This window comes from Myxine glutinosa, chromosome 7, assembly GCF_964187855.1.
Source record: "Myxine glutinosa chromosome 7, kmMyxGlut1.1, whole genome shotgun sequence".
In the NCBI taxonomy this organism is placed as follows: Eukaryota; Metazoa; Chordata; class Myxini; order Myxiniformes; family Myxinidae; genus Myxine; species Myxine glutinosa.
The window spans coordinates 62,908,158-62,931,810 of NC_136267.1; the positions used below are offsets into that span (position 1 = coordinate 62,908,158).

A 23,653-nucleotide genomic window follows, 5' to 3' on the forward strand; every position below is an offset into this window, starting at 1 on the left:
AGTAGGGTAAGGCCTCGTCTTCCATTAATTTGACACTCCATTGCACTGCATTAAATAAGGTAGATCCCTCCGACATGGCATCTTCAAAGTGCCAGGTTTGCCAGGTTTGCTGCAATTGCCAACTGCATTTGGGCGGTGTTCTTCATTCGCCATTGCTGCCCTTTGGCTGGGGCTAGCTCGAATCGCCCCAAAACCACCATTAGCCACGAGGTAAGGTCGGGGAAGAAAGGCGTGTCTCCACCTCGTCATAGAGGGGAGGAGTGAACCAGCCCTTGCTGACCAACCCAGAACGAGGGGTTGGCTTTAGAGGGCAGAGAGAGAACGTTTGGGGGAGGTTCGCAAAAGGGTCAAGGGTGGGGCTTATATAACCCACGGGAGACGCCCCCAGTAGAGTCGAGGAGGGAGGAGATCAGATCACAGACAAGCCAAAAGAGAGTCCTGCGAGTTTGTGAGAGAGGGAGGGAGAACCCGTCACGCCAGACCCCCCACCAGCAGCGTTGGCTCCACCAGGCAGCTCCGACCCATTACCCCGCGCACACCACAGGATCGGTGGCATCAAGGTCCAGCCCGACGTCCCGTGAGGGATCAAGCTCCAGCCAGCTCCGTGCCTTCCTCCCCTTCTCTGCCGTCCCAAACCATTCCAGTCCTTCCATTCCTGCCTGCAAATTCCCCATTCGTGTGAGTCCGTCTTTTGTTTGTTCTGTCCAGGGTATTAATTAAGACTGTAATAGGTAAGCTAGAATTTTCACTGTGTCCTTCTGGTCCGTCCCTCTTTCTGTCTTTATTTTATTATCTTTCCTTCTTCCTTGGTTTCTTTGGTCCTGTAAATAGAAATAAATCATATTCGTATTTCAAACCTTTTTTTTTTGTCTTCTTCTTCTTCACATCCGCGTCGTCTTTGTCTTTTCCTCATTGAATATCTGTGGCACGATTTGGCCAACGTTCAGAATCAGGTCTAGTCATTGTAAACGGTTCGGGCCGCGGCGCCATCCGCTCGGCAAATTAACATCTTATCCGCGGTCCGTAACAATAAATATATATATATATATATATATATATATATATATATATATATATATATATATGACTCCATGGTAAGATCTCCAACCTTTAATTGAACAAACAATGACTCAACGTTTTGATTAACAACATGTGAAGCCACATGCCTCCGTTAATCTTCCTCAAGAATGATAAAATCATCTCAACATCCCCTTACATGCACAGTGGGCGGGGTATATGCAAAGTGGGGTGGGCAATGCTGGACAGCCAATGAAACCGTATCACACCGCTCTCGTGAACGGAGACGTTACCGACCAAATTCAAAAATCAACCGCATATTAACAGCTCAAAATAATCCTGTAAGCAATGCTGGATTATAACGCAAGTGTTGAGAAAATCCGGAACAATCATTACATTTAATCAAAAGTTAAACTTGCAAACAATTAAATTGTAAATTAAATTAAAACTGTAAATATATTAAAGCCAAAATTTTTTAAGACAAAATAAAATTGTCACATTATCAAGATCATCACATGTGGCCCTATGCGGTAAAGGTGAATGCGGGAAGGAGGTTGGTTTTAGGGGGGATAAAATGGGGGGGGGGGGGAACCAGAGGGGGTTGGAAGTGGAGGGGGGGGGTGTGGGAGAGGGGTGGTTTGGAGGGATTGGAGGTGGGAGGGGGGCAATTTGTCCGAATAAAAACCTTGTGTGATATATTATGTGGACTCGTTGTTCAAAGTACGGAATTCCTGCTTCGTTTACACAAGAGTGGGTCAAAAGCTACCGGTAAGTCAACGACCTCTAGTGTGATAGGTAACAGTTTCTTCTGTGTGCCAAGCCTCCAAAACACGTCTTCTGTTTCTGTTGGGTGTGGAGCCCAAAATATCAACCCTGTCCCATAAAGGTGTGTGGCCTTCCTTAAGGCCGTGTTTGGCAATAGCAGATCTGCTAGGATAATTACATTCAAATGCTTTTTGGTGTTCAGTAATACGTTGACCTAAGGTCCTCCCGGTTTCACCCACATACTCAGCTCCACAACCACAGGGCACCACGTATACCACCCCTGACCTATCCTTCCTCGGAAGCTTGTCCTTGACCCTCATAAGGGCTTGGCGAAGGGTGAAAACCGGTGTGAAACTCACCCTCACTCCTGCCGATTTCAAAATTCTGCCGACCCTCTGTGAAACCCCCGGTACAAAAGGGAGAACACACCAACCCTTTGGTTGTTCTCGCGGTCTCAGCCTGTTGTGTGGGGAAGCCCTTATCGTTTTCCTGTTGGGTAGCAAGCTGTCAGGATAGCCATTTGCCCTTAACACATTTTGAAGATGGTCCACCTCACTCATCTTGTCTTCAAAGGTAGATGGTAAATCACGTGCTCTTTTTGAGAGGGTGTGCACCACCGATCTTTTGTGTTCCATTGGATGGCAAGACTTGAAATCAAGGTAGCGATCAGTGTGTGTAGGTTTTCTGTACACCGTTACCTTTAAGGCTCCTTTGGGATCCCTTGCTACGAGTGTATCCAGGAAGGGAAGGGCTCCATTTTTCTCCTCTTCAATGGTGAAATTAATGGAGGAAAAAGTTTTATTTATGGTCTCATGGATGATGCCCACCTCATCAGAGTGACAGATGACAAATGTGTCATCCACGTACCGGAACCAAACACGTGGTTGCACTAACAGGGCTGGAATGGTGCGTTCCTCCAAATCCTCCATCACCATGTTGGCAATCACAGCCGATACCGGGGAACCCATGGCGGTGCCATAAACCTGCTTGTAATATACCTCATTAAATACAAAGTAGGTGGAAGAGAGGCAGGTGGAAGAGAGGCAGGTAGAAAGCATGTCACAGACGTCCATCGGGCTTAAAGCTCCCACAGTCTCTTTCCATCGATCATCCTCCATCAAACGCCGGTCTGCCACCTCAATCGCCAGGGCTATGGGCACGTTGGTAAATAAAGACACAACATCAAACGAAACCATGATCTCGTGTGCCTCGATGGTGAGCTGCTTCACTCTTTCAGCAAATGCTGTGCTATTGTGTACGGTTCGCTCTGTCGTCCCCACCAAATGCTTCAAAATGTTTGCCAAAAACTTGGATAGCGCATATGATGGACCATTAATACAGGAAACGATTAACCGTAGCGGAAATCCCTCTTTGTGCACTTTCGGTAGCCCGTATGCCCTGGGAGCCACGCCCTTACTGCTGTACAGACGTTTGTATGACGCAGCTGATAATCTCCCAGTCGCTTTTAATCTGGCAAGCATTGAGTTTAACCTTCGTTCCTCCTTCTTCGTTGGATCTGCGGTGAACCGTTCATAAGTACTTTGGTCAGCCAACATATCCTGCATTTTGTTCGTGTATACAAGACGATCCATGAGCACCGTTGCCCGTCCTTTGTCCGCTGGTAAGAACACCACGTCATCCATGTTGCGTAACTCTCGTAAAGCTTGTTGTTCTTTCGGGTCCAAATTGAAATTGTTGCGTGAAAATTGCGGAGGGCGAAGTAAAACAGCAGCCACACGTGATCTGATTTCGTTCTTGGTGGTGTTATCAAGATTCATCATCGCAGATTCCACCCGTGATACAATGGTGTCTTTCGGAACAAATCGGGGAGTGATGGCAAAATTAAGGCCCTTCTGCAACAAGCTGGTTTGTGCCTCCGAGAGCTGTGTACTCGACCTGTTAACCACCCACCGGTTCCGAAGAATGTTCACGTCAACGATGGGAGTCATGCGATGTGTGGTTTCTTCAACCAATGCTGTGAACTTTCGTTGATGTCGTTTCCCCACCGATGTCCGAGTGTGCTCCGCGAAAGTGTGAGCTCTCCGTTGTACTCGGTTTTGAATTTGGTCGGTAACGTCTCCGTTCACGAGAGCGGTGTGATACGGTTTCATTGGCTGTCCAGCATTGCCCACCCCACTTTGCATATACCCCGCCCACTGTGCATGTAAGGGGATGTTGAGATGATTTTATCACTCTTGAGGAAGATTAACGGAGGCGTGTGGCTTCACATGTTGTTAATCGAAACGTTGAGTCATTGTTTGTTCAATTAAAGGTTGGAGATCTTACCATGGAGTCATTTGGATATACTCCCAACCGCAAATCTTTATATATATATATATATATATATTTCACAAAAGTTTGAGGGAGTAGTTCAGTGACAACACAACACAGACACTGCATAGATGTATATATACATATAAAGACACACACATATTGTCGCGTTCCCGCGGGTGATCGCCCCTGGGGACGAATAGCTGATCGAGCTTTACACTCCGAGGCATTCAGTCAACTATGGCAGACCTTCTAAATACGCGCGAGGAGTCGTGGAGAGTGACGAGGCTTACCTGCACAGCGTACACAGCACGGGTGGTTTTTCCGAATCACCGACAGAGAAACGGGACAGGGCGAGGAATTAAAATGCAACAATAATGGTTTAATCTATCTATAATTCCAGTAATCTCTGTACGTTTGTACGTCTGTACGTCTGTACGTTTGTCTGTGACCGCTGTTTCTCGACAACTACCGGTCCGATATACTTGAAACTTGCCAGGTATATTGCTGGGGACCCGAGGATGTGCCTTTTCAAGGTTTGAAATTAATCGGACAAGTACTTACCGAGCTATGGCGATTTAGCCGTTCGCCGTTCGCTTTACCGTTGCGAATGGACCAAACCATTCATGTAAATAGAGGGGGGGGGGGGGTTCTGTGGTCGTTCGCTTTGGCTTTGCGAACGGACCAAACCATTCATGTAAATAGAGGGGGGGGGGGTTCTGTGGTCGTTCGCTTTGGCTTTGCGAATGGACCAAACCATTCATGTAAATAGAGGGGGGGGGGGTTCTGTGGTCGTTGCGAATGGACCAAACCATTGTTTTTTTTTTGCAGTTTTTTTTTTTTTTGCAGTTTTTTTTTTTTTGCAAGGAACGGGCACCCACGTACGGGCACGTCCTAGCTTATATATAGTACGGGCATGCCCTAGTAAAAACAAATGCCAGGAACCAAGGAAACGCACGGTAAACTAATAGTTCTAAATGGAGTGCTCCCACACGGACACGTTTCCAACACAAGAGGGAAAATAACTGAAAGCAATAAATGTTTGTTTGCTTACTCAGCTTTAAGCAGCTATTGAACCCCGTCGGTCCGAGAATGGGTCCCGGAGGTCCGTGCACAGGAAACACATGCCTTGGCGTGAAGTCCACGCGCGGGAAACACACGCCTTGGCGCGAAGTTCGTTCACTCCAGTTGCCGAGGGCGAAGCGAGCAGGCCGCGCCCGTCCTCGTCATCGGCTCCACACAGCACTGCGGTTTCTCAGCGCACCCAGCCGCCGCACAGTCAGCACCAACGAGCCAGGGAAAGGAAAATGCGGCCTTCGCACCGATTGCTGGACCAAAAAGAGAAAATGTGCGAATGCATCCGCCTTCCTTGAACACCAGGAACCGAGCCAGGACGTGCGGCTGCTCGTTATGAAACCCCGAACCAAAGAGTGTCTGCGTCTTCAATAGGCAGGACCAAGAAGAGTGTGAAATGCGACTGTCCTTTCTCAACTCGGGACCAAAAAGAAGAATGCGTCTGCTCGCAATGAGAACCCAGCGCAAGAAGGAAAATGCCAGGACCTAAATCTTTTGTTCCCAAGGCTCTTTACGTCATTCGACGACGTCCGCACATGCTCCAATCAGCGAGTCCATCTCCTCGCTCAATGGTACCGGACGACCAATCACTACCCCGTGGGGCGGGGCTCTACGCCCTGCCTGCTTGGTGCTGCGATGTGGCGGCACCAGCGGTGTTTGAATGTCCTGGTTCCGGTTACTTTTAGTTGGTGCTTATTTTAGGTGTGGAGTGCATGGCGGGTGTGGTGTGTGTTATAACGAACAAAGGGAAAAAACCACAAAGGCGATTTACACATAGGGGCTTTACCCTTAACCCCTAACTAATTAACATAACCTCACCACTCGCCATCGGGACAAATATACGACCTTACACGACATCCGGTCTAACGGATCCCTACTTAGTTACAGGTTTCTTCTTCTTTACGACAGTCGGAGCACACTACCTATGCAATCCTACCTGGCCCTAAGGTAATCCATTACCTACCCTCTCACAAATGTAGCAATATATATATACATATACACATATTATATACATATACATGTACACACACACATATATATATATATACACATACATAAGTCTGGGGTATGACAAAAAAAGAAGGCAAGATTAAAAAAAAGGTCCAACCTGCTTCTGCTTTTTTAGTTCCTCAAGAGTGTCTTGCTGGCCAAGTTGTTGTCCCGAAGCTACAGCAACAGTCTGAGGCACAGTGGGAAACCCCTTGCTCTCCTGGTCACCTTGAGACCATGTCCGTGGTGGAGAGAGCAGCCTAGGTGAGGAAAGCACAGGTGACTGAATTGTTGGGCTGTGCATGGTGGGACCCTGGCCTGGCATGTGTGGAAGTCTGGCATCAAAGGTGCCTGTGTTTGGCAGAGGAGAGCATCGAGGTGCTGGAGAAAGCTGTGATGGCGAGTTCGTTACAGACTTCTCTGAGATGCCAAATCCTTCACGTGAAAGAGAGTGAGCAATGGGTGAGTGATGAAAAGGTTCCTGAGAAAAGGTTATTGATGTTGGAGGGGACTGTGTATACTGGTCCGTGGCTACAGATATTGGAGTGTTGGTTGGATATGCATAAGATGCAGATGGCAATACCCTCGGAGCTAATGGCGGATGAGTGTAAGGGTCTGTGGAAAAAGACCGTGAAGGTGTAGGCGATCGTGCTGGTGGTTCAGCGGGTACAAGACGTGGTTTTGGTGTCGATCCTGAGCAAGCCTCTGAGTTTAAAGGTCTCTGTATCGAGGGAGATTGCATATAATGCTCATTTGACATTGCCTCTGGGGTCAATGTTATCTGTGAATAAGGATCAGGGGTCATAAGAGTTCGAGGAGAACCAAATGTCTCACTTGATACGCTTTGAGGAACTGGAAGACTAGGTACAGGGCGAGACACTCCCGGAGGCTGAACGAAAGGATCGGTAGGTACAACTCGTTGCTTGGGAGGCAGCCCGCCAAAACTATCTGGAGTGGTTGATGGAAAGGCTGAAAGTTGTTGGTCTGCACCAGGAGGTTGGGGAATGCAACTCGTAGAGTTTTTTGGAGGTGTTGCACGAATTGTTGGTGATCCACTTCGTAGAGCTCCTAGCATCCCAGGTGTGGAAAACTGTTTTGGATGTGAATATAACCCAGCAGGTGCTTCAAATGGTAGAGCTGATGACGTTGCTGTCCTTCCACTTTGTGGGCTGTAACCTGTCAGTTTTTGAGTTTTCCAGCTGAGCTCTTTTTGTTTCAATGCCCCAGAACTATGAGTGTCCATGTTGGTTGACACACAACTGACTACAGCAACTGTCTGAACAGGCTTCATGGTTGACTGGTCTTCATTGTTTGTTGGATTAGGGAGGCGAGGAACTGCAAATACACCTCCAACTGATGAGGGGTAGCATCGTGACGTCTCTGACTGAGGTACCTCAGAGGCAGATGTCGATGGTGGCTGGGGTATGGGCGTGTCAGGCATTCGTGAGTAAGGATCCCATGGTGAAATGGGACGGGGATCAACGGATGACTGAATCTTTGGAGAAGGCAGAAAAGTTGGTACGGCAGTGTGTTGTTGTGGAAGGGCCTCAATAGTCTTACTTGGTATACTTGGTGTTTGTGGCTTTGCAAATGTGTTTTCTGTAGTTGAGGTTCGAGGAGGTGAAGATGATGCGGAGTAAAAAGCCTGGAGCTTGTCACCCCTTCCATGTGTAGGGCTAGAAACAACGGCTGGAAAATTGTCAGTGTCTGTGCCCTGAATTTGTTGCCGCTGCTGTTCCTGTTTGGCCAGCTCCAGCTTCTGGTTGGCCTCCAGCTTTGCCTGTTGTTTACTCTGCATCCGAAGTTGCTGTAGGTGGAAAGTAAAGGATCATTAAGAGGGGAATAGCAGGAGGTAAAAGCTCATTCAGTGATTCAACAATATCCTAGTGTTTCATACACTTAGATATTTGCTTGTTTGACAATTATTATCTAATATATAAAGAAGAAAGTTTGTTTGTTTGTTCATTTATGCATTCACACCTTGCAGGAACCAGTGCAACCAAACTTTGCATGGCCTCCTCTTTCATCCAGAGGAAGGTCAAGGGCTATATTTGGATAAAAATATTGACCTCAGATAAAACCAAATATTTGGCTTACAGGCCTTGATCGGGTCTTGTGCTTATACACTGCCTGCGTTTTTTTCCCGGTAGCGATCCAGTAATATATGTAATAATGTCAAGATCGCATGTTGAGGTCGTAGTGATTTGTTGTCAACACAAATTTTACGATTACAGTGTTTACACGTGCACCTGTTATAAAAAGATTGCTTTACACTGGTTTATTATAACACCTCTGCGTTCAGGCCTCAAGTTGGTATGCTGCTTTTACACTGCTTGGGTTTTTTTCCTGGAAGTGATTGTGTGATACGTTTTGTGAAGATCATATGTCGAGGGTGTAATGATTTGTTGTATTTAACAAAAAAGAAAAAAAAAAAGTTAAAATAAGTGAAAGTAGTTCAAGCGCATTTTGCAACGCCCAAGATTGGTAATTCACACAAAAGCACAAGGCCAACATTCCCCAATTTGTCATGCAGGAAATATTTAAATACATATTTTAGTCAGGTTAACTATGTTAACAAATATAATTTCGTTCAAAATTTTGGGAGATTAGCAAACCTGTACATTTTTGGAATCATCAGAGCATGGAGAATCCGAAAATCAATGTTGGCATTTGCACAGACACAGATTTTGGATTTTCAAAATGGCCGCCATAAAATACATATTTTGCACTATCTCGGCTTCTAGTCAACCTAGAAACTTAATTAAATATGCTAATCCTATGTTTTCTGGGTCAAGAATCCAATAAAGGCCTCACAATAATGCTCAGGATTATAGAAAAGCAACAAACAAAGGTAATTGAAAACCATTGTCTTTATATTTGTGATATAACTGTATTACATAATACATGATATTGCAAGTCCTTTGAAGTTATAGGTATGGGTTTATAAAGCAAGAAAGCAGCCTTGTTAGTATCAGATTGAACTATAAGTCCTATACACAGGATCTACTAGGTCTATACCGTTCAGGAATATGCTTTTACAGATCTTCATCATTGTCCTGTGTCATTTTCGCAAAGGTGTCCACGCAAATGCCAACATTAATTTTTGGATTCCACATGCTCTCAATATTCCAAAAATGTATAGTTTGGCTAATCTCCAAAAATTCTGAACGAAAAAACAGTGAACCTGACTATTTCATTGAATTTCCCTGGGCAACATTAGGTACTGCAGCAAGTAAAATATATAATTATTGATATAATAATTGATTGATAAAAATTCCCATGAGCAATATGAATGCTTCTTTAACTACTTTTATTTCAGCCACACTTACTTTGAACTCTAATGAGTGCTGATCTAATGAGTGCGGGGTAAGTGAACAGCACCAACCTGGCGCAGCTTCCACTCTTGCTCCTGCTCCACCTCACGTAAACGCAGCTGTTCTTTGCCCTAAACACCCACATGCAGAGCCAGCATTGGTCAACCACGTGTTTCACCTGTGAGCAGAAAGCCTACCGCACAGCTGCGCACATATGATAGGACAACTTATTGACTTTGGAAATGAAAAATAAACCTCTAAATTATTTGAAAAATATAGTTGTAAAGAAAAAGAAAAATTATGCGGAGAGTCATCTATTTATTTAAATTAAATAAACTCTCCATTTTCAGAAAATTCTAAAACTCTGCCGTCATGTCCCAAATGTGGAAGACCTGTCAAAATAAAAAATATGGCTACCTTTCCAGACTAGCCCAAGAGCATACATAAAATTTATTTCACTCCAAGAAACACACATTGCTGGCACATAACCTCCTTCTCATTATCGAATCTGCAGATTTAAACTTGCTACTGCAGTGCATCATGATAACTATGATGTTGGTACCCACATTAGTCACACACTATATGATTGGAGTGTAATATCTGAGTCCAACACTTTCGAAATCTTCTTAGCAAACTTGAATAATGGTTGCTTAACAATCAGCAACATCAACAAATCGCCTGTTCGTGTTTGGCCACTGCCTGCCCGTCCAGTGTCACTGCCCTTCCAGAAATTCACCTTGAAGATTCCAATTGCCACCACCACTCCTGGGGATACAGTGACAACAACAATGCTGGTGAACAGTTGTCTGATTGGGCTTCGGCTAATGACCATTTCCTCCTGTACGATATCAAGCAACTCGGCTTATAACCCTGATCTCTGCTTTGTATCAATTGACGAGTCATCATAGCACTTAATGGGATCGTGCAAAATCCCCCATTTCCCTGATCCATGTTGAGAATGAAGTGCCACTCATCAAAGCCTTCCCATCGATGAAACTTTCAAAAAGCCAGTTGGCCAGGTTTTGTCACAGAAGTAGATGAGAAGATCTCTTCCATTGCACCAAGATGCAAGAATTACAAAGCCCTTTGTCAACTCCTCAAATCTGCTGCCACGGTCAACATTCCTCGCAGCTACATTAAACTTTTACCCCTTGCTGACTTCCAGAAACAAGCCATTTGGAAGGAGTATGAGACAACTGGAAACCAGGACAAGCTACACAACTTATTTCAATAAATCATCAAGGATGAATTGAAACTGTAGAGTGTAGATTTCACCTATTCTGGCATGAAAGCTTGGAACCTTCTCTGCCACCTTGGTGCTGCTAACCCACTCCAACATCATCCACCACAAGTCACCGTGAATGCTGTAGCATCAAATCTCCTCCAGGATTCCAAAGGCATCACGTCCACGCAATATAGGACCAATGTGTGTAAGGACCTTTCTTCTGCCATGGCCACACTACCTATACCTCTAGCTTGGCATCCCTACACACCCTTCATGAAGTAGAAGAGGCACTCAAACCAGCAATGTCTGGGAAAGAAGCTGGCCAAGATTATATATACCCAGAATTCTTAAATAACATTGGGCCTAAAGGTAAACCCTGGTGTGCTTCATTCTTTACTGTTATCCATCAGTCTGGCCCCATTCCTTTGATGTGGAGAAAAGCTAAGGTTATCACCATACCCAAGGGAGGCTGGTAGATATTCCTTCAAGCAACTGACCAATATAATCATAACTCTGCACATCATACAATTTGTTTGAGCGTCTGCTGCTAAGCCGCATTTCATCAGCACTTGAGCCTTCCATCCCAGTGGAACTAGCAGGATTCAGACCAGGAAGAAGCTTTGTGGATCAGGTCCTGGCTTTAACAAGGTACATAGAGCCTGGATACCAACAGTCTTTCAAGAGTGTTGTTGCCTAGATAGATCTGTCAGCAGCTTAAGACGCAGTTTGGAGACATGGGCTCCGTCTAAAGACAGCAAAGCTCCTTCCCTGTCATGCAAACCATGTGAGTACTAGCATACGGTCATGTGCAAAAGTAAGTACACCTCATGTAAAGTTTTGACTTTTTCAACATATTTCAACATACAGCTATTTTATCTTCATTTCAACAATATTGATAGATAAGGGTGTTATAATATAACAAATATCATGAAACATTTACATTTTGTAGTCCATTGTATAATTTAAATAAACATAAATGCAAATTTCGCATGTGGAAAAAGTAAGTACACCCCATGAAATGTTTTTAAAATCTTTTTAACATATGTGGACATATTAATATTTGATCTTCATTTGAACAGTATCTACAGATACAGGTGATCTAATTGAACAAAAAACAATGAAAAATTGATTTTGCAATAATTTTTTCAACAAAAAAATTAACAGAGATGTCATTTCCTTCTGTGGAAAAAGTAAGTGCACCCTTGGCTCTAATAGGTGGTATTGCCCCCTTTGGCAGAAACAACCTCAAGTAGGCGTTTCTTATAACTGTCCACAAGTCTCTGACATCGACTGGGAGAAATTTTTGCCCACTCCTCCATGCAGAATTCTTTCACCTGTGCGATGCTTGAGGGGTTTCTTGCATGCACAGCTCGTTTCAAATCCACCCACAACATCTTGATGGGATTTAGATCTGGGCTTTGACTTGGCCATTCCAGAACCCTCCATTTCTTTCTTTTCAGCCATTCCTTGGTGTATTTACTGGTATGTTTAGGGTCATTGTCATGTTGCAAGGTCCACCTTCGGTAGAGCTTCAACTTTCCGACAGATGGCCTCACATTATCCTCAGGCACCCTCTGGTACAATGAAGAATTCATAGTGGATTCTATGATGGTGAGCTGCCCAGGCCCTGATGCAGCAAAGCTGCCCCAAACCATAATATTTCCACCACCATGCTTTCCAGTTGGTATCAGGTTGTTGTGGTCAAATACTGTCTTTGGTTTTCACCAAACATGTCTTCTGGTGCTGTGGAGTGCTTCTTCAAATAAGCCTTCGACTCATCTGTCCAGAGCACATTGTTCCAGAAGTGCTGGTCTTTGCCTCGGTGTTCATGAGCAAACTTTAGTCTTGCCCTGATGTTCTTTCTGGACAGCAAAGGTTTCCTCCTGGCACACCTTCCATGTAGATCAAATTTGTGCTGCCTCTTTCTAATGGTAGACTCATGCACTTTGACATCAACAGTGGCAAGAGCTACCTGCAAGTCCTGTGATGACATTCTGGGGTTCTGAGAGACTTTTTCAGCATCTTGCGGTCTGCTCTCGGGGTGAACTTGCTGGGGTGGCCTGGCCCGAACAAGTTGGCAGTTGTTTGGAATCTTCTCCACTTGTAGATGATCTCCCGGACAGTCAAATGATTGATTTCAAATTGTTTGGAGATCTTTTTAAATCCCTTCCCAGACTCAAAGGCATCTATTACCTTCTTTCTGAAGGCCTCACAGAGCTCTTTTGATCTCGGCATTGTGATGCCGCACACTTCAACAACAAAGAGCAAACCAAACGAAATGTCTGAGGTTTAAATAAGACAGGTTCCTCCAAGATCCTCTCTCACGATGTTCTAATCATTTGCACCTGAGCTGGTGCACCTGATTCTAATTTTAGGTATTTGAAGTAGTGATAAATGTAGGGGTGCACTTACTTTTTCCACATGCGAAATTTGCATTTATGTTTATTTAAATTATACAATGGACTACAAAATGTAAATGTTTCATGATATTTGTTATATTATATCACCTTTATCTATCAATATTGTTGAAATGAAGATCAAATAGCTGTATGTTGAAATATGTTGAAAAAGTCAAAACTTTACATGGGGTGTACTGACTTTTTCACATGACTATATATGCTTAGTAACCATCGTTTCAGAGTCTTACTTGGGGATATGACCAGTGCACGAAGAACTCTGAATGACGGTCTCCCCCAAGGATCAGTGCTAGCCCCGATGCTTTTTCACATAAGTGACCAAACTGTGACTACTTCACAAAAGTTTGCTTATGCTGATGATCTCCCTCCTGCCTACTAATCGTGCAATCATTATGATGTCAGCAGACTTCTTCCTAACGACCTCAAGGTTTTGGAGAAGTATTTCACCAAATGGAGACTCTGTCTCAAGACATGAAAAACTACCGTCACTGCTTTCCATCTGAGCAATCGCCTGGCTCATGCCAAACGAGATGTCTCCTTCTGTGGTAAGTCAGTCCAGAATAAACCACACCCAAAATATGTTGGAATCACTGGATCCCAGCCTGACATACAGGTACCATCGAAAAAGGATTTGTGAGAAAACGAAGACAGACTACAGTGAACCAAATCTGTAAGCTTGCCGGCACTAGCTGGAGAGCTAGCACACACAGCCTTTGCGCTTCTACTCTCGCTCTAGTGTATCCAATTGCAGAGTAGTGTACACCTGTCTGGGCTGCGAGCAGTCACACCAAGCACCTTGACACTATCCTGAACTCTGCAATGAGAATTTTATCTGGCACACTGAAGTCAACCCCTCTACCGTGGCACACTGTGCGGACTAACATCACACCCACGGACATTCACAGGCAAGCACAAACGTCCAGAATGTACCTTCAGATTCAATCAAATTCTGACATGCCAATCCACGAAGCTACTCAATCTTCCAAGACTTCGACTGAAGTCACGGAAGCCTTTCTAGATTAGGGACGTGTAGTGGTCAATACTAACGATAACGAGTTGTGGCGGTAGCAATGGGAAAAGGCATCAATTTGAATATACGTGCCTGCCATTTTCCCATAGCACCTTTTTGCCCAGGTGCTGGGTATACCAGTGGTGGGTTATTTGCATGAAAATACGGCAATACTTTCTTATTCAGAGGCAGCAACAAAGGAACATGGCAGCAATGTCAGCCTGACCACAAGCTTGTCTACTGCACACTGAAGCTCGGTGTTAACAGCCCTAGTAAGCCCCCATCAAACCGGTCTTGGCTGCTCGAATGTTTCTCACCTGAAGGACAACGCTGTCTGCACTGAGTTTCAGCAGTGCCTACAGACCTCTGGTGAAGCAGAGCTTAGGTATTAAAACAATGAACAATACTTGGAGAGACTGTTCACGCTGTACAGGAGATTCTGGAGGTATCCAAAAGGTGGCATTGGGATGGGATGAATGAGAACAGTGCTGAATTTCACAACCTCCTTATCAAAATGGTTCCATTAGAGCTGTCCTTGCGAAAGAAACACTCCTGTTAATAGAACACGCTACAGAGCATGTCAACACTGTCAGAAAGAACAAAGGAAGATGCAGAATCAGTGGTGGTTGGACCGTGCAGCTGACAGAGAGAGAGAGATCAAGGCATACCATAATTCAGCACGATGCCAGACACTACTTCACAATCATGAAGTTACGCCAGGCCTGCACCCTGTTAACTGCAGTGATGGTACACATCTCAGAGCCTGATGCCATCCTCTCACGGTGGGAAGAACATTTCATGACCCTGCTGAATCAGCCACAGAGAGTTGAGCAGTCAGTGTTAGACATTGTGATTCAGCCCATGGCAAATAAATACCTTGCACCTGAGTTGACCCAGGACGAGGTGAGGAAGGCATTTGCATGCACAACTGGGTGGCCTCTGTCACAGCAATGGGCAAATATGGTATTCCTGATAAAATGTATCAGCATAGTAGACAGAACTGCTGCAGAAATGCAGGGAACAACCTGTGATTATTATAATAACTAGTGAAAGCTTTGGACTAGATTCCTCAAACCATGCTTTGGCTTGAATACTTTGTCAAAGCTGGGTATCCTGGTTTTGCTGGCCTGTATGATGGGGTGCAGGACAGTGTCTCCATACGTAAAGCACATACATTCCCCTTTAACATGACAACTGGTGTCAGGCATGGCTGTATACTCGCCTTCATTCTGTTTGTTATATATATCTGATGTGCAGCTTCCAAGAGATCAGAATGATGGTGCATTATTTTGACACAGCTTCTTTTTTTTTTTTCTTTTTTTTTTGTATACAAAGTCGAGGCTCGTGTAAGAGCTAACGCATTAAACACAAAAAAAGACAAACAGACACATAAAACATAAAATGAAGGGAGCGGGAGACAAGAGGGGCAGAGAGAGGGAAACACACAACCACAACAGTAGAGAGCAGGGACATCGGGAGATCTATGGAAGGGAGAGGGCTGGAGGTTGTTGGAGAGGGGTGGGGGGGGGGGGGGGGCGAGTGGTACACAGAATATAACAAATGGACATTGCTAGGAATTTCCAGAATGAAGTCGGAGATTCAAAGAGGTGGATTTGGGATGTATTAACGTGGGTAGAAAAGATCAAGGTTTTGGATGGGGGAAGATAAGAGATGGTAGTGAACAGCTGTTTTTATGAAAGATACGCTCATTTTACCCCACAAAAACACACACATACACACACATAAACACACACACACACACACACACACACACACACACACACACACACACGCATAAACACAGCCATATATACACACACACACATACATACATAAACGCACACAGACATGCACACACACACACACCGACACACACACACACACACACACACACACACACCGACACAGACACACACACACCGACACAGACACAGACACACACACACACACACAGACACACACATACACACACACATACACACACACACAAACACAGGCATACACACACATGCATACACACACTGTCTCTGCCGTGCCTGTGGGTGTCTGTCTGCCCAGCCGACATGCCTTTGTCTGTGTCTTCTGTCTCTGTTGCGCCGGTCTGTCTCTGTTGCGCCGGTCTGTGTCTGTGTCTGCCGTGCGAGTCTGTGTATGTGTCTGTCGATCCGTGCCAGTCTGTGTCTGTCTCTTGACACAGGTGTGTGTCTGTCTCTGCCGCGCCAAGCGAACAACACTCAGCCTTCCATGCACACATATCCCATCCAAGCACAAACCGAGTTTCTTAGATGACAGGATTATGTGTGTTATACATGTACATGCACTTAAACACAACAATTGTTTGAGGTAGGGATTAATTGATTGAGCTTAATTGATAGCCTTTTTAAAAAGTATTATTTGGTTAGTCCATATTTAACATCATGTTATATGTACATCTAATCTTAATGAATTTCCTGTGAGTCACAGAGAATGTTTATTCAGTGTCTGGTCTGCTCCTGCTGTGTGGGTGGTCTGCGATTCTGGATGGTCCGCTTATTCTGGCCGGTCTGCTTTTTACAGTACCCCCAACTTTCCTCCTATGAAAAACTTTGCTCTTATTAAATAGAAATTTTCCTCAGCATTAAAATGAGGTATTAATTGTACAGACCCGTTCATTTTTAACCGAGCTACGGTCTAGGAGTCAATTTTTTAGCCTTGGATCCAATGATCACAGATGCTGGTTGTACCTCCGCAAGATGGCGGCGCTTCCGACGTATCGCGACAACAAGCGCTGATAGGCCATGCGGCATCTAGTAATATATATATGGTCACAACGGTTACTGAGCTACTGTAATGTTCATGTTATATGGGTTGAAGCTCACATAACTGCTGTTCATCACTGCTGTTCATCACATCACAGCTGTTCTTGTTGTTGCCATTATTTGTGAATGAAACGAAATCAAGAACAGATATATTATGTGGGTTGAGGGACCGAGAGAGAGTTGGCAATGGTTAATTTTATGAGATCCAATAGAGGAGATTAGAAATATCTGCAAGTGGAGAAACAAGACGTACAAGAGAGGTTTGTTTGCTCACATAGCTGTCCAGCTCGGAGGGAGCCAAGGACTGTAATGGATCCGCAGATGCACGCTTGCGTGGCTTGACAGAGTTCTGCGCCCGTGTTATCCTCAGTGCTGCACGGTTATCGCGAGCCTTTTGCTGCAAAACAAGAAAATCAAACAAAATAAAGAAAGCTAAAAAATGAATCAACATTAATTGGGCTAACAACCTTTTTAATAAGCATTTACACTTTCCTAATGTAAAGAACAAAAAAACCAAAATTGAAAACCTTTATTTGTTAAACAGAAAAAGGTCAATCATGACAACAGAAAAATTGCAATTAAAATGGATTGCATAATAAGGCTTGCAGAAACAAAGCAAAAGATAAACAAGGCGATGTCATGCAGAGCACGATACTTGCAAAATCCACCCCTCCCCCCCCCCCCTCCACCCCAAAAAGAATGCGATTGATCCATCAAATTGTCCATTTCATCCAGATTAAAATTGACGATCTTGATCAAAGCTCGGGTTAATCGGATGAAAAGTTCCGATTTTTCAAAGTAAAATTGATGATTTTGGAAGTTTCACCTCGAGTAGACCTTTGACCTTTTGACCTCAAAAATAGTTGGTTTCCAAATTCAGTGAGGCGCTATGCAAATGCTGTTAAATTTTCAAGTCAATCAGATGAAAATTGATGATTTTTCAGATGAAAATTGATGATTTTGGAAGTTTGACATGGAGTTGAACCTTGACCTTTGACCTCAAAAAGTTGGTTTCCCTATGTAATGACTCAATGTGCAAATGCTGTTCAATTTTCAATTCAATAGGATGAAAATTTATGGTTTTTCAGATCAAAATTGATGATTTTGGAAGTTTGACCTTGTGACCTCACAAATAGTTTGTTTCTCTATTTAGTGACTAGATATGCAAATGCTGTTCTATTTTCAAGTCAATTGGATGAAAATTGATGGTTTTTCAGATCAAAATTGATGATTTTGGAAGTTTGACCTTGTGACCTCACAAATAGTTTGTTTCCCTATTTAGTGACTAGATATGCAAATGCTGTTCTATTTTCAAGTCAATTGGATGAAAATTGATGGTTTTTCAGATGAAAATTGATTTTGGAAGTTTGACCTCGAGTTGACCTTTTGACCTCAACAATAGTTTGTTCCCCATTTCAGTGAGGCACTATACAAATGCTGTTCTATGTTCAAGTCAATCGGATGAAAATCTACGTTTTTTCAGATGAAAATTGATGATTTTGGAAGTTTGATCTTGAGTTGACCTTTGACCTTTTGACTTCAAAAATAGTTCGTTTTCCAATTTATTGACAACATACAAATGCTGTTCAATTTTCAAGTCAATCAGATTTAAAATGGCGATTTTAGAAATTTGACCTCCAGATGACCTTTGACCTCAAAATCAATAGGTTTCTCAGTTGTGACGACCTTTACAACTTGGTGAAGTTTCATGACGATAGGTTTAGAATTGTGACCTGTAGGCCAGTGACAAACAAACAAACAAGAAAACGTCATGCGTAGCACGATACTTGCAAAATACGCCCTCCCCCAAAAGTTTACCATTGATACAGCAAATTGTCCATTTCATGAAGATTTAAATTTACAATCTTGATCAAAGCTCGGGTCAACAGGATGAAAAGTGACGATTTTAGAAATTTGGCCCATGTTGACCTTTTGGCCTATGTTGACCTCAAGAACACTTGGTGGTTGAAGTCAGTGACCAGATATGCAAGTCCTCTTCAAATTTCAAGTCAATTGGATGAAAATTGAGGATTTTAGAAATTTGGCCTATGTTGACCATTTGGCCTATGTTGACCTCAAAAATACTTGGTGGTTGAATTCAGTGACCAGATATGCAAGTGGTCTTCAAATTTCAAGTCAATTGGATGAAAATTGAGGATTTTAGAAATTTGGCCTATGTTGACCTTTTGGCCTAAGTTGACCAAGAATACTTGGTGGTTGAATTCAGTGACCAGATATGCAAGTCCTCTTCAAATTTCAAGTCAATTGGATGAAAATTGAGGATTTTAGAAATTTGGCCTATGTTGATCTTTTGGCCTATGTTCACCTAAAATATAATTAGTGGTTGAATTCAGTGATGAGATATGCAAGTCCTTTTCAAATTTCAAGTCAATTGGATGAAATTTGAGGATTTTAGAAATTTGGCCTATGTTGACCATTTGGCCTATGTTGACCTCAAGAATACTTGGTGATTGAATTCAGTGACCAGATGTGCAAGTCCTCTCCAAATTTCAAGTCAATTGGATGAAAATTGAGGATTTTAGAAATTTGGCCTATGTTGACCATTTGGCCTATGTTGACCTAAAAATTCTTGGTGGTTGAATTCAATGACCAGATATGCAAGTGGTCTTCAAATTTCAAGTCAATCGGATGAAAATTGAGGATTTTAGAAATTTAGCAAAGTTGGTGACCTTTGGCCTATGTTGATCTTTTGACCTATTGACCCCAAAAACAATAGGCTTCTGGCATTTGACCAACCCTACCACTTGGTGAAGTTTGGTGAAGATCGGTTGAAAATTGTGACCTGTAGGCCAGTGACAAACAAACAAACAAGCAAACAAACAAACAGACAGACAGAGTCACAAACACAACCAACCAATATACTTGAAAAATCTTCGATTTTGCAAGTAACAAACAGACACAGACAGACTAACAAACGCAACCGACTAATATACTTGAAAAATGTTCGATTTTGCAAGTAATAATCTGTTTACAAACAGCTACCAAAAGGAGAAAATGTAAGGAGAGAAAGGAAAATAGAGCGGGGAAAACTCAGTGTGCATGGTGAAGCTATCTGCAAGACTGTATGCTGACACTGGGGAACGTACATTAGAGATAGTATAAGACTAGCCGAAACCCGTGGAACATCCACGGAAGGGAGGATGTGGTGTATTGATAGAGTGTACCATTATGGATGGCATAGGGGATTTGCTTGTCCGAGTAAGAGTTAGGAAGAAAGATGAGAATGAAGAGTGCATATATGAACAACGTATTTATTGCAATCGACTTAAATGACAACGCTACGATATACTTTTGAAAAATGAATGGATTCGTAATAGGAATCAGCCAGCCGCAGCCAACTATCACGTACCGTCTCGAAGTCAATGCCGTCCTTTTATCTCTTCGTATACAACTCACTGATTTCTACCTTATCGTGAACAGGGTAAAGCCTACTTTGATAATCATGAACGGTGGCAGATGCAGGAGTTGGTGAAACGAAAGGGGGGGTGGGGGGGCTGTCAATGACCTACCCTACGCCACATGGCCTACGCCATTTGTTGAGATCATGGCCACAACGGAAACACAACAACTGGATAGGTAGGGCCTAGGCCGAGGCCTAGGCCTACTTTTCGTCACTCGGCGATGGCGTCGTATCGGCATTTAATCGGATGCTTTTGGGCCCCAAAGTCGACTAATTCAGATTTTTCGAGTATGGCTGTACGTGATAAACAAAGAGCGCGGTTGGAAGAAATTATGATAAACCCACCTGATGAGGTTAGCGTACACCGCGATCGACGACACCGGCACAAATGCATGCTCAGGATTGTCCACTCAGTGGACGGCTTGCTGTCGCCTTCGACTGTCCAATCAGCTGACGGCTTGCTTCGCCTTCACCCAGCAGACGCCAATAACATGGCGTCGTATCAGCAGTTAATCGGATGCTTTTGGGCCCCAACGTCGGCTAATTCAGATTTTTCGAGTATGGCTGTACGTGATAAACAAAGAGCGCGGTTCGTAGATCGTAAATCCATTAGTGCCGTGGGCATCGGGTCACTGTGTGCGGCGTAAAAGGGATAACAAAGTCGAGTCCTTACGGTATTATTATATAGACTAGCCGAAACCCGTGGAACATCCACGGAAGGGAGGATGTGGTGTATGGATAGAGTGTACCTTTATGGATGGCATAGGGGATTTGCTTGTCCGAGTAAGAGTTAGGAAGAAAGATGAGAATGAAGAGTGTGTATATGAACAACGTATTTATTGCAATCTACTTAAATGACAAAGCTACGATATACTTTTGAAAAATGAATGGATTCGTAATAGGAATCGGCATAGCACCACTCTGGGATTGTCCACTCAGTGGACGGCTTGCTGTCGCCTTCGACTGTCCAATCAGCGGACGGCTTGCTTCGCCTTCGCCCAGCAGACGCCAATACGATGGCGTCGTATCGGCAGTTAATCGGATGCTTTTGGGCCCCAACGTCGGCTAATTCAGATTTTTCGAGTATGGCTGTACGTGATAAACAAAGAGCGCGGTTCGTAGATCGTAAATCCATTAGTGCCGTGGGCATCGGGTCACTGGGTGCGGCGTAAAAGGGATAACAAAGTCGAGTCCTTACGGTATTATTATAAAGATGATCTCACAATTCTACACTTTCCACACACACCGACACACACACACACCGACACACACACACCGACACACACACACACACACACACACACACACACACACACCGACACGTGCACACACACCGACACGTGCACACACACCGACACGTACACACACATCGACACGTACACACACACACACACACACACACACACACAGCGCACACACACACACACCGACGCGCGCGCACGCACACACACCGACACACACACAGTACAGGTGGATCTCCAGCTTCTATACATGAAGAACTCAACAACGTCTCCACAATGCAGGATGATATTTTAAGGGGTCGGGGACATCTTGTTTCTGACTCCCTCACGCACGTTGCTTGAAGACTTTAAGTCTCAATACATGCCATAGGCAACCTGCTCAGCACATTGCAAGGCCCCGAGCATGTATTCGAGCATGCCCCAAGTATGTACATCTTAAGTACATCTTAAACTCTTGCTTCGAGTTGAAGATGCCCTTTCAAAATGAGCTCTGGGTTACTGCACCCTCTGTCCATGAATCGCGGTTGTGTTCAGCCTTCAACAACTCCTCAGGAAGTGCCTGATTGCAACTTCTATATGGAGTGCAGAGTTCTTTCATGTCTTTTAACAACAGTGCAAGCCATTATCCAACATTCACAATCGAGAAAACCTCTTCACTGACAGACATTGTCAGGACACAGTAGATTGATGGGTTTTTCATGAACCACTCTGAATGACAAGCGTTAATCAATTGCCAGCCAGTACATGATGTAATATGCCAGTCTTTCAGGACGTTTCAACCTCCCTGGAAGAGAATACTACATGTTTTCGCACGACAAAGTGACGACGGCTCCTGCGCAACACATTAAGAGGACAGATCAGCCCCTAGTGCAATGAATACATCCATTGTACATAGATTGGCACTAACCTTTTGGCTTCCTGTGACATAGCTGGCAGCATTACAGATACTCAAGCCAAAGAGGTACGAGTCCAATGACATGGAAAAACAAAATTGCCAATATAGAACGACAGAAACAAAATATGCCATCACAGAGCTAGATAGTCAATGAATGGTCGTATACCAACGCACGCACCCATTTGCTCTGCCGGTTTAATAAGAACACAGCCCGTTATGCATTAATGAAAACATCCTTCGTTTCATTAGGATCTGTGCTTCAACCCATAAAGTGCTGGATTTACTGGTTAGTCGGCTAGAAATGCTTTTGTGTCATCGGCTTTTCTCCACCAATTTGAAGCAAGCTTTCATAAGGTACCTAGGTATTATACATTGGAAGAAGGGTCATGATTCGTTCCTTGGGTTGACGTCAGTTTTAACTCTATTGCATCCACGTTTCGGCCATGATCGTGGCCCGATGCGCTTTATGTGTTAAGCACCACTTTAAATACATTTCAACTTTCTTCATGTGTCATCATCATTAGCAACACCGAGTTGGAAGTCCCAGAAATTAAAATGTGTACACTTTCAGAGCATGCTAAGTTAATCCCCAATAGTCTTTATTGTGGTATCGCTTGGTGTTGGCTTAGCGGTTCGGGTGCGGTTTGGGATCCGAGGATCCTGGGTTCGAATCCCGATCGATCGCTGAATTAACGCTATGGGGGTTGACTCAGCCTGTCATCCTTCCGAGGTCGGCAAATTGAGTACCAGCTCGCTGGGATGAATGATCCGGTGTGTACCCCGATTTAGAATAGGTACACCGCATCCCTGCACATCGTAGGAGGCGACTAAGGGTTGGCGTCAGGAAGGGCATCCGGCCATAAAAACATTGCCTCAAACAGGGAACCATGATTGTCATGGGGCCTGCAAGGCTAACCCCCGCTCTAGCGGGGAAAATGGCCTTAAAACGATCATTCATTCATTCATTCAGTCTTTATTGTGGTAGATCGTGCCTGCATGCTAATCAAACTAATTTACAATTTCAAAACCGATGACTTCAGAGATTCCAAACCAGTGCCTTAATACTTGCATTCTCAAACTCACAAACCCAGCATATACGGGATAAAAAGCACAACCAACACCGATTAGTTATTTCAAATCAATAACCATACAATTGCGAAAAATTCTGCCAAAAACTCATTGAAATGTTTGATTTTATTGATATCCAGGTATATAT

At 43.9% G+C, this 23,653-nt stretch overlaps 1 protein-coding gene across 3 annotated transcripts in view; it reads right to left on the reverse strand.

Annotated features, from left to right (window-relative positions):
- LOC137431293 (histone-lysine N-methyltransferase 2C) overlaps window positions 1-23,653 on the reverse strand; it is a 303,001-nt gene that overhangs the window by 146,478 nt on the left and 132,870 nt on the right. For all 3 annotated transcript variants that reach the window (XM_078781817.1, XM_078781819.1, XM_078781818.1), the window contains exons 30-32: window positions 17,134-17,277; window positions 9,503-9,562; window positions 6,236-7,924 (exon numbers count right to left, since the gene is read on the reverse strand). In XM_078781817.1, coding sequence (XP_078637943.1) covers window positions 6,236-7,924; window positions 9,503-9,562; window positions 17,134-17,277 — 1,893 coding nt within the window. The remainder of the gene's footprint in view (window positions 1-6,235; window positions 7,925-9,502; window positions 9,563-17,133; window positions 17,278-23,653) is intronic.